Source organism: Ruditapes philippinarum, unplaced genomic scaffold, assembly GCF_026571515.1.
Source record: "Ruditapes philippinarum isolate M1 unplaced genomic scaffold, ASM2657151v2 ctg2753_1_1_1_1, whole genome shotgun sequence".
Taxonomy (NCBI): domain Eukaryota; kingdom Metazoa; phylum Mollusca; class Bivalvia; order Venerida; family Veneridae; genus Ruditapes; species Ruditapes philippinarum.
This window is the reverse complement of record NW_026852516.1, coordinates 222,494-235,297: the sequence shown is the minus strand read 5'-3', so window position 1 is coordinate 235,297 and position 12,804 is coordinate 222,494. Positions and strand designations below refer to the sequence as shown.

Sequence of the window (12,804 nt, the reverse complement as noted above, 5' to 3'; positions counted from 1 at the left end):
CCACAATGCAATTCTTTTATGACTGATAAGTTATTTAAACAGTACAGATCTCTGATCTAATTTATGTCTTATTGTGTCCTAATAAAAATATATTAATATAAAGTACCAGTCTAAAGTTTTGTTAACTTTTGTGACCAATCACAATATTTTTTACAAATTGCTTTGGCGAGTACAACTACAAAATTAATTAACAATCACTATTAAGTATATATTTTTCTTATTTTAAGGGACTGGATAAAATTTATTTTAAAAAGGAAATAAGCAGACGACCTATAACAATGACAACTTTCCCATCATGCAAAGGGAACAACGTGAACTGTGATTAAAAAATGTTACGTTGCAATTCAGAGTGTAGGACAAAAGCCCCCCCCGGACGAAAGCCCCCCCCCCCCCATCTATAAATGACAAGGTGGACAAAAGCCCCCCATGAATTTTCCACATAGGACATAAGCCCCCCCCCCCCCATAAAAAAGTAAAGGTAGGACAAAAGCCCTCCATGGTCCATCACATTTACATTTAGTGTCAATGAATTAATATCTGCCTTTTTTTCAATTAATTTGGTTATTTTGTTATATATATTTAATTAACAAATAGAAAACATATATTTGTATATGCATGTTTTTTCAATACAATTGTTTATTTTGTTAATTCTTTCAAAATGATACATTGTGACATGGCATACTGAAATTGTGCCATAGTCTTCTCACCCTTGTCGAACTGCTCACAAAGAGCCTTCACTCTGTTCTGGTGGATGATGAAATAACCAAATTAATTGAAAAAAGGCAGATATTAATTCATTGACACTAAACGTTAATGTGATGGACCATGTGGGGGGGCTTTTGTCCTACCTTTACTTTTTTATGGGGGGGGGGCTTTTGTCCTATGTGGAAAATTCATGGGGGGGGGGGGGCTTTTGTCCACCTTGTCATTTTTAGATTGGGGGGGGGGGCTTTCGTCCGGGGGGGACTTTTGTCCGTATCCCTGCAATTCAATATCGTAGATAAGGCAGCAACGTTTAAAATATGAATGGACAGAGAAGTTCTTTAATTTTAAATGAAATTGATTTCACTTTTATCTTCGCTGTTCAAGATAAGTGAACATTTTATCCCCGATAGAGACCTATTAAACTTAAACTTGACAAACTGTGATTTGGGAGCGGATTTAACTGATTATGAAACAGTAAGTAAATATATGTCATGTATATCTATGAAACATGTACATTTAAAAAAAAAGAATAATAATAAAGTAAAGTAGATATATAGTTGTGTAACAAAAGATTTTAAAAAAAACTTTGATATCTATATTTATCGGTTATCGTCGTGCATTGGCATATCACGACATAAATAAATGAGCCGTGTCATGACAAAACCAACATAATGGGTTTGCGACCAGCATGGATCCAGACCAGCCTGCGCATCCGCGCAGTCTGATCAGGATCCATGCTGTTCGCTTACAAACCCTATAACAAGTAGAGAAACTGATAGCGAACAGCATGGATCCTGATCAGACTGCGCGGATGCGCAGGCTGGTCTGGATCCATGCTGGTCGCAAACCCATTATGTTGGTTTTGTCGTGACGCGGCTCAAATAATGTCCATTGTCCCTTTGTACCACACATTTCCAGATGGGTCGAGGAGACCTAGTCAGAGATGTTGGTGCAGTTGTGTTATAAGATTTAACTTGACCGTTATTCGTCTTATATTTTTCATACAAGCTTCATTTTGCAACAGATTGATCGCCGTTATACATTCGGAACTACCTCGGCTATTATCTATAATATTATCCGAAGACTGACGGAAAGGGCCGAGTAGTTGCGATGTACTTGCGATAAAGTTCGACTAAAGTCTAAAGAACACAATTATTCAAATCGAAACTATGGTGGCATATTTTTGCCACCAGATAGCCTGATAACTAACTAGTTAATTAAGAGGTTAACTAGTTACGTAACTAGTTATCCTGATAACTAACTAGTTAATTAAGAGGTTAACTAGTTACGTAACTAGTTAACCTCTTTATTCACTAGTTAGTTATATGGTTATCTGGTGGCAGAAATATGCCACCATACGAAACAAAGACAAAAAACTTTGAATACAGCAAAAAAAAAAAGAGGTAAATATGTGAAAACATTAGAAATGTGTCTTTAGGGCCATAATCAGTGCGCATGAATTGTGCAAGTCCTAGAAAATTATGTTTTGCATAGCAACGGAGCGGAGCATAAATAGCTCTTTACATGTGTAATGCCCACAAAATAACAGAAATTTAGAAAAAAGTGTAACTCTCATTTATTGAGCTGTTAACAAAAGGTTACCTAGATTGACAAAATCTTTCTTGCATACTTTACATGCACGTTCCTAAAAATGACTATAATTTTCTCTTCTACTTAAAAGTTCTTGAATTAACATTCTATTAAATAATGATAAAAATAGGTAGAAAAAAACTGATTCTATTAACTGTGACATTATATTATGTTTCAGATACAAATGTACAAAGAATAATTTAGCTGTGAATGCCAATCTAAAATAATACTATTTGATTTCACACGTATAGTTATATAATAATGTGATATACATGCACATGCATAACAAATATAAATGTTCAATTACGTCAGTACAATAATAACTAATACTTTGATTTATATTTTCAGACAGAGATGGGTGTTTATAGTACTACTGGTGGTCACATTGGTATTGTACATGGTGACAATCAACTTACAAGCGCCATTAAAACAGGAAAGGCAGCTTCTTGACTACTTCGAGCCAAAGGTAAAATAAAATATGTATGTAGAAACCATGTAGATCTACGAACAACATTCAACCATACGGCCTTGCGTGGATGAAAAAATAAAGTGCTTATATATGCTTTATCATGTTTTTCACATGAGGTGCACTATTCATATTATGCACGGATTTCTTGGACTATAACCATGTTTGAATTTATCAAGTCATTTACTGTAGATTGCGAAATATTCACGATGTTATCATTTTCACTAATTTTCGCGTATTATTTTCACTAATATTCGCGAACTGAATACATCGCTAATTCAAGATATTAGTTAGTCACATTGTTGTCCTTATAGTTCAACTGATAAAGTATGTAATATTATTTTGAGAGTATGTGCACATATTTTACACTGCTATGCTCATAAACGTACCTAATGGTTAACCGGTCTGCTGCACTTTATGTCTGATACCCTACATATTCCTCATAATACCGCGTTGATAAAAAAAACAAGTTCTACATGTATTATTAATCATTTCACTACAAAGCTGATCAATACCCTATGCACTGTTTTATTTAAATATTTAAGTAAAAAACAACAACAACTAAATATTTGTTAAGTCAGTGCAACATGTATGGCTGTTTTATGTTCCATTGTTGTGAATTTTCTATGCATGTCAAGTGTTCCTTATCAAATTAAGAACTTAACGATAATTAAACATTTTGCAGGAATCAAAATACACCCCAGCTCAGGATGAACATATTTTAACAGATTCTATCAAAGGAAAGTATGAAACAAGAAAATCAGCTTTAAATGAGATACCAGTTGCAGAAAACAAAACGTATAGAACAGAAGTGTCCACAAGTCCAAAAGTATATAGAAAAAATACGTCCAAAAATTCAGGGGAAATAACTCATATTGAATTTTTAAAAGTCCATAAGGCAGCAAGCTCTACAGTTCAAAATATTCTCATGCGATTCGGTCTTAAACGGAATTTATCCTTTGTTATTCCGGCAGATCAGCATTACATCTCAAAGGAGAGAACTTACTTCAGTGATATCTGGCCACCATTACCAAAAGAGTCAGCTGACATCCGAGATAACCTTGGTAAAAGTGACAAGCATGATATTCTATGTAATCACATGGTTTTCAACCGTAAAAAGATTTCTAGGCTACTTCACAATGATTCCATGTATATAGGAATCGTACGAGAACCGTTCGATCAGTTTTTATCGTCAGCTATTTATTACAAGTTCAAATATAAATACCCGTACCTTAGAAGGTTACCAAAGGAAACATTCATCACTGACCTTATAAGGAATCCTCGCCAGAACGAGGCTACAACAATGGCGGAATCGATGACGTATAATTCGATGTCATACGACTTTGGCATGAGTATTGGCTATTCTGAAGCTGCCATTAACGGGTCACTTGAAGTTTTTGACGAGTTTCTTAATGACACAGCTAACACTTTCCATCTGGTTATGCTTTTTGAAAAGTTTGACGAGTCGCTTGTGTTGTTAAGAAGATACTTAAATTTTACCATTGAAGATATAGTTTACGTGCCAGGCAATTCATTTTCGTTTAAAAAAGAAGCCAATGTGACTTTAGAATTTAATATTACAGAAGACGACATGGCTGTTTTTAGAGAAAGAAATCAATTTGATTATAAGTTATACGCCTTCTTTAAAACCAGGATAGAAATGCAGATAGCGCGGGAAAGCATGTTTCAGGAAGAGGTCAAACATTTCAAAGCAATATTGAATGAAGTTCAAGAGTTTTGTGCAGAAGACGATGATGAAAAATCTCAGAAAAACAAAACTACCTCCGCAAAGGAAGCACACAAGCCTATAGATGTGAAGAAAGAACGGTTGAAAACAGTGTTAAAAACAATAAATTCAACAATATCTAATAAGGTCATGACCGAGAAGCAGACGATAGAGTTGCAAGAGTTGGGAAAAATCATTCAGAAAGATTACTTAAAGTGGCCATTAAAAGACCTGATTTCCCTGTTACCTAGGCTATTTCAAGACAAAAGAAGCAAACCTGACCCGAAAGATGAAGATGCTTCGCTGGAATCAGACCTAGTTATACCGGAATCAAAATGGAATAAAGAATTCACGGTGTCAGCAGCTGACTGTGACCTAATGAACATGGAAGAGTTATCACTTGTGCAGAAAGTTAAGTCTCAGCACATTAAACTTACGGTGTATAGAAAATTTGGTGAAAACTTTTCCGTTATTGAAGCGGTAAAACACGTGTTAAGATTTTACTAGCAAGTAACTTGCTGGAAAAACTAAACGACGAGGAAGTTAATAGAGTAACAAAATCTAATAAATGTACCTTCGAGATATCAAAGCGGGTATTACTTAATATTCGCGGAATTCGCGGTAACTACAAATCCGCGAAAGTTTGTCTCCGCGAAAATGCCGACGTTCTGAAAAACGCATATTGTATCCGCGAAAATTTCTAGGAATACAGTAAATAAACACACGATATCAGCTAAATCAGAGAAACAATATATAGCGCTACTTGAATTATGTACATGCATACGTTTAAAACGAAATAACAGTAATAAAGTAACTCCAAGAACATAAATTTTTTTTTCAAAGAAAAAATCAGGATATTCATTACAATGTTATTGTGGTTTTATTTTAAATTTTTAGAAAAAAATATTAAAAGTATCATCAAATGATAACCGAATTTTTTATAAATAAAATAGAAATAGTAATATACATGTATACATGTACTATACATTATTTTAATACAAATTAATTATCTCGTTCCATAAAGATAAATTTATAATTTTAATAAGCGTCCAATTAACTGCTGCTGTACAATCATCATTTTCCATAGCAATTTTAAGCAATTTGTCTAATACTTCATTTAATTTTTCTTGAAATGATTCATTTTTGGAAATTACCTCCGGAGAAATAGATAAAACTCGATATATAGGATACATGTTAGACAAATGAACTTCTTTCGATAACTGGTTGTACACGAAACTTATTCGCACAGGGTTGAGCGTATAAAGAACAGCTATCTGGTTCGTTAGCGTAACTGTGTACTCGCCATTTATTTGATCTCGATCTTTGAAAAAAGTTTGTTACTTATTTAAACCACACTCGAGTTTGACCAGTTGGTTACGGAGAAAACGTCATTTGAAAAAAAATAAATAAATTGAGCCGTGTCATGACAAAACCAACATAATGGGTTTGCGACCAGCATGGATCCAGACCAGCCTGCGCATCCGCGCAGTCTGATCAGGATCCATGCCGTTCGCTTACAAACCCTATAACAAGTAGAGAAACTGATAGCGAACAGCATGGATCCTGATCAGACTGCGCGGATGCGCAGGCTGGTCTGGATCCATGCTGGTAGCAAACCCATTATGTTGGTTTTGTCGTGACGCGGCTCAAATAATAACCATTGTCCCTTTGTACCACACATTTCCAGATGGGTCGAGGAGACCTAGTCAGAGATGTTGGTGCAGTTGTGTTATAAGATTTAACTGGACCGTTATTTGTCTTATATTTTTCATACAAGCTTTATTTTGCAACAGATTGATCGCCGTTTTATATACATCTAACTAGCGCGATAAAGTTCGACTAAAGTCTAAAGAACATGATTATTCAAATCGAAACAAAGACTAAAAACTTTGAATACAGCAAAAAAAGGGTAAATATGTGAAAACACTAGAAATGTGTCTTTAGGGCCATAATCAGTGCGCATGAATTGTGCAAGTCCTAGAAAATTATGTTTTGCATAGCAACGGAGCGGAGCATAAATAGCTCTTTACATGTGTAATGCCCACAAAATAACAGAAATTTAGAAAAAAGTGTAACTCTCATTTATTGAGCTGTTAACAAAAGGTTACCTAGATTTACAAAATCTTTCTTGCATACTTTACATGCACGTTCCTTAAAATGACTATAATTTTCTCTTCTACTTAAAAGTTCTTGAATTAACATTCTATTAAATAATGATAAAAATAGGTAGAAAAAAAACCTGATACTATTAACTGTGACATTATATTATGTTTCAGATACAAATGTACATGTACAAAGAATAAGCTGTGAATGCCAATCTAAAATTATACCATTTGATTTTACACGTATAGTTATATAATGATGTGATATACATGCACATGCATAACAAATATAAAAGCGGTAAAACACGTGTTAAGATTTTACTAGCAAGTAACTTGCTGGAAAAACTAAACGACGAGGAAGTTAATAGAGTAACAAAATCTATTAAATGTACCTTCGAGATATCAAAGCGGGTATTACTTAATATTCGCGGAATTCGCGGTAACTACAAATCCGCGAAAGTTTGTCTCCGCGAAAATGCCGACGTTCTGAAAAACGCATATTGTATCCGCGAAAATTTCTAGGAATACAGTAAATAAACACACGATATCAGCTAAATCAGAGAAACAATATATAGCGCTACTTGAATTATGTACATGCATACGTTTAAAACGAAATAACAGTAATAAAGTAACTCCAAGAACATAATTTTTTTTTCAAAGAAAAAATCAGGATATTCATTGCAATGTTATTGTGGTTTAAATTTAAATTTTTAGAAAAAAATATTATCATCAAATGATAACCGATATTTTTATGACTAAAGTAAAAATAGTAATATACATGTATACATGTACTTTACAATCAATTTAATAGAAATTAATGATCTCGTTCCATAAAATTTACTTCAGTTTCGTTTTTTTCAATAAATTTATAATTTTAATAAGCGTCCGATTAACTGCTGTTGTACAATCATCATTTTCCATGGCAATTTTAAGGCAGTTTGTCTAATGCTTCATTTCATTTTTCTTGAAATGATTCATATTTGGAAATTACCTCCGGAGAAATAGATAAAACTTGATATATAAGATCGGGGTAATACATGTTAGACAAATGAACTTCTTTCGATAACTGGTTGTACACGAAACTTATTCGCACAGGGTTGAGCGTATAAAGAACAGCTATCTGGTTCGTTAGCGTAACTGTGTACTCGCCATTTATTTGATCTCGATCTTTGAAAAAAGTTTGTTACTTATTTAAACCACACTCGAGTTTGACCAGTTGGTTACGGAGAAAACGTCATTTGAAAAAAAAAATGTGGACGACGAGCGCGGAAACAAAGGCCCAGCCAATTATTTTCTTTCGTTGTAGAAAGGTCCAATACTCGATTATTCTTTTCTTACAGAACGAATCTCATTGTGATGTTTTGTTCTGTTAAAAGTTCTCTGTTTATAACATTTGCAATGCATGGGCGTACGACCATGAGGATTGTAGGCTGGACAAAACGCCATCACAAAAGTGCAACTTTGAGCGTTTTTTCTTTATTCAAAGATGAGCATCTCATAAGATATATATGACATCTGTTATGTATACTTATTGTGTTGCCATTTCTATATAAAGATATTATTATCTTGTATGTTTAAAATCGGTTATTAAAAATTATTTTAACACATATTTGTATTTTCTGCATAATGAAAAAAATATTCATTACCGAGGCATTGGTCGTCTTTAATATATATAGTAAAATGATGCAACAGCAAGACAACGCGCTCCCCTACTCTCGGTGCTTGAAGTGATACAGAAAACTTAACCAAATCTGTGACAGTGGCATTGACGCACATGTCAACGGTCATGACAACATAACCAATATCTTGAAATCTTATATATATATACACGAGATGTGTCCGTTAGTGATCTTATAACCTTCTATACACGAGATGTGACCGTTAGTGATCTTAAATACACGAAATGTGTCCGCTCCTACACACGAGATGTGTCCGCTAGTGATCTTATAACCTTCTATACACGAGATGTGTCCGTTAGTGATCTTAAATACACGAAATGTGTCCGCTCCTACACACAAGATGTGTCCGTTAGTGACCTTAAAACGTATTATACACGAAATGTGTCCGTTAGTGACCTTATAACCTCCTATACACGAGATGTGTCCGTTAGTGATCTTAAAACGTATTATACACGAAATGTGTCCGTTAGTGACCTTATAACCTCCTATACACGAGATGTGTCCGTTAGTGATCTTAAAACGTATTATACACGAAATGTGTCCGTTAGTGACCTAATAACCTCCTATACACGAGATGTGTCCGGAAGTGATCTTAATACATATTTATACGAAATGGGTCCTTAGTGATCTTATAACCTTCTATACACGAGATGTAGATGTGTCCGTAAGTGATTTTATAATCTTTTACACATGAGATCAGTCTGCTAATGATCTTAAGATCCATTATACAGCGATGCGTCCTTTAGTGATTTTTAATTTTTTTCTACACAAGATGTGGCATTCAGTAATCTTAAAACCTAATATACACGAGGCGAATCCTTTAGTGATCTTATAACCTTCTTTACACAAAATGTGTCCGTTAGTGATCTTATGACCTTCTGTACACAAGATGCGTCTGTTAGTGATCTTATAACTCTGTACACGAGATGTGTCCGTTAGTGATCTCATAACTTTCTGTACAGGAGATGTATCCGTTAGTGATCTTATAACTCTGTACACGAGATGTGTCCGTTAGTGATCTCCATGAGATGTGTCCGTTAGTGATTTTCATCATCGTTTACTCACATGATGTGTCTGTTAATGATTTTATAACCTTCTATAGTATCTATACACAAAATGTGTCCGTTAGTGATCTTATAACCTTAAATATACGAGATGTGTCCGTTAGTGATCTTATAACCTTATATTTACGAAATGTGTCCTTTAGTGATCTTATAACCTTATATTTACGAGATGTGTCCGTTAGTGATCTTTTAACCTTATATTTACGAGATGTGTCCGTCAGTGATCTTATAAACAGATGTGTCTGTAAGTGATGAATGTGTTTCAGAGATTTGAATACCTAAGATAGATATACATTAGATGTGATAAAACTAAACGATAAAGAAAGCTTCTGAAAGTTTTATTCATGATATAAGATGTAGCAAAATGTTAAAGTGTCAAGTGCATGAAAAAATAATCAACAAATCTATGGCTACTTAAACAGGGAGCATGATATTAGTAATACAATTTTTGACAGGCATATGGCCCAGTATAAACGAATGGAAGTTTACATGTATATACCAAGCAAACAACACAATAGCTCAGTTGGTTAGACCACTGGCTGTCACTCCTGAGGTCCAGGGTTCAATCCTGGGTAACACCATTGGGATTTTTCAGAGACACTTTCAGTGTTTCCCACCAAACTAGAGGTTTACTGGTAAGAAATCCAGGTAATCCTTGCATGTATCAGTGCTATACACTGGGCATGTAAAACAACCAAGGGGTCTTTTCAATAAGAGCTAAGGACTGGTTCCCAGATTTACTTGTATCTCATAGATGTCTGTAAGCTGTAGAGTTCTGCCTATGTCCCCAGGAAGGGTTTGACATTAATGAAAGATAGATAGAACAACCATATAACCTGTCAGTAAACAACTGTTTGTACATAACCATATAAACCTGTCAAAAATAGTTATTTTCTAAAAAATGTAATTTGTAATACTGCACAACTACTTTCTTTGATTAATAAAAAAAGAGAAAATAATAAATAAATTTGCAGCAGATGTGTATGGAAATACTATACAAGTGTGTGTCGCAAAAATTATCCAATGAAAATTGATGTTACAATCATGCCGTATTGAAAGCCATGTTTCTGCATGAATTTAAAAATATTAAGCAATTCTTATAACAAAATAAGCGTACATAGATAAATGAATGAAGGCAACATAACAACAGATATTATAAAATGAATACATGTATTATAATCATTTAAGAAAAAGTTCCTTAAAAATTTTAACAGACTTGTTTTTTTTACAAGGAATATAATTATGTACTTAGAGTATTTCTGTATATTTCACTAGCTACCTAGCAGTTTTCTAACTTTTACACATGTATATTTCCTTCACTTGACTTTATTTACTGATATACTAGTAAAAACTAAAATATTCAAGTACATATGTATACTTTATATGAAATAATGAAATATGGAGTTATGCCCCTTGAAAATTCTTAACTCGTCAGCACATCTCCAGGTTCAAACTATCTCGGAGAAAATTTAGATTGTTCATTATTTGTTTCCCTTTCCTTTCTTTAAACAATCAAGTCATTTCTAAAAATAAAGCAAAAAAAATAAATCACAAAAATATTTGTAATGGTATACAGTAAAGCCCTTAATTATGTCACATAATAAATTTTTTTTCAACATGTTCAATAAATTTAGTTTTGAACTTACACTCATTCAATATCCTCTACTTATGACAATATAATCGTAAACATTCGTAAAATAAGTGAGAGAAAAGCTTTAAAAAAAAAACACGAAAAAAACTTTAATTCTTATTTTCAGTTAAACAGCTTATATGAAACCGTGACGTTTCTTTTGTCACTGTTGCTTTTGTTTCTTTATTATTACTTTGTAACATTGATTTTTGCACGCCAAGCCTTACTTTTAGTAGGAATTTTCTAAATGAATATATTGTAAAAATACTAAGATTAGAAGTTACATGCAAAACCTTGAAACAGATGTTACATGGATATTCAGTATCTGTATGCGAGTTGGATAGCATCATTATTAAAAACAAAAGCCAACAAAAAACAAAACAAAACAAAAAATAAAAACAAAATTTAAAAAAAATTTCACTCAAAATATTTAACTATACTGATACAATATATACTAAAGTACTCTTTTAATTTGCCCATATATGCAAGTAAAACCTACACATGTACTTTATAAGCACGAAAACTACAAACATGACGACGTTTATAACAATGATACGACATGATTGGTGTATTTTGAATACTAGACAATTGTTCATAAAACAGGGATATAAAATAACACTGAAATTTAGTTAGCAAGTCGCAGCTAATAAATTTTGTAAACAAGAAACCCAACTTTTAAAATCTATAAGCCCAGTTCTTAATTATAGTATGTTTACATTCTTTACCTTATTTGTCTTTCATTTAACTTTTTTTCTTCCTTTAACTTCTCTATTCTTCATTCCACATATTTATTTTTCATAAAATTCAGTTAGCCATCCGTGGCTCATTTATTTTCTGTACTAAATTTAAATAGAGGATATTTGTTTAGTTCAGTGTAAGATCGGAATATATTTCACCGAGTGAGCACCAAAAGGTATATTTCACGAGTGGCGCAGCCACGAGTGAAATATGAACTTTTGGTGTTCACAAGGTGAAATATATTTCTATCTTACACTAAACTAAACAAATTTTCTTTTTATTATATGCAAAGAAACGTTTTAAAAAGACATTAAACCTAATACTGAATGAAAAGCGCGCCAAATAATAATAAAACGTGACGTCATTTATGACGTCACGTCATTAAGTTGGTACCCAGTTCTGTGCACGCTGGTATTTCACTGAAACAACGTAAGGGGCTTAAATTCAAAACAGTGAAATTATCAAAGTGGTAATTTCACTGTTTCAAACAGTGAAATTACCAGTTTTAAATCACTGATATATTTCTATAAACCACCGAAAAGCATGTAATAAAATAAATTAGCCCCAATATAAATTTTGTTTGCATTCTCCAACTTTTTTATTCATCATTTAACTTATTTATTCTTCATAATTCAAAAAATATATTATGAATACATCAAAATAAAGTTAATAAACATATTTTCAAAAATATATTCAGTCTCAACTCCCTCAATGAAATGCCACATCTGTTTTTAATTGAATAAACAAAGCGACAACTTAGCCAAAGTCTTGCAACTGCTGATGAAAAATTTAGTTATAAATCTTTTGACGTGCAGGAGATGTCCAGATAACATACCGGATATATATCCCTTTTAAACTGTGCTACTTTTGGAGAAATGCAACAAGGGTAGGAGAAAAACCCAATGACACATTGTGGAAAATCAAAACATTGGTAAACTTGAATCTGCCAGCTGTGGCAATTATCTGATAAAAATTTTGTTCGCCCACTGTCAATTTTAGTCGTCACTGGCCACTGGGCGGCTGTTAAATTATATCCCTGATAAAAGCAACATAATCAACACAAATGGAATAAAAACATGGTAAAATGTCATTCAAAACAGTATC

The 12,804-nt window shown here is 33.2% G+C and overlaps 1 protein-coding gene across 1 annotated transcript; it reads left to right on the top strand.

Annotated features, from left to right (window-relative positions):
- The first annotated feature begins 992 nt into the window (after positions 1-992).
- LOC132715514 (galactose-3-O-sulfotransferase 2-like) lies at positions 993-5,652 on the top strand. Its single transcript, XM_060698528.1, has 3 exons — positions 993-1,179; positions 2,644-2,761; positions 3,447-5,652. The coding sequence occupies exons 1-3, from the start codon at positions 1,172-1,174 to the stop codon at positions 4,992-4,994; spliced, it is 1,674 nt and encodes a 557-aa protein (XP_060554511.1). The 5' UTR covers positions 993-1,171; the 3' UTR covers positions 4,995-5,652.
- The last annotated feature ends 7,152 nt before the right edge of the window (positions 5,653-12,804 follow it).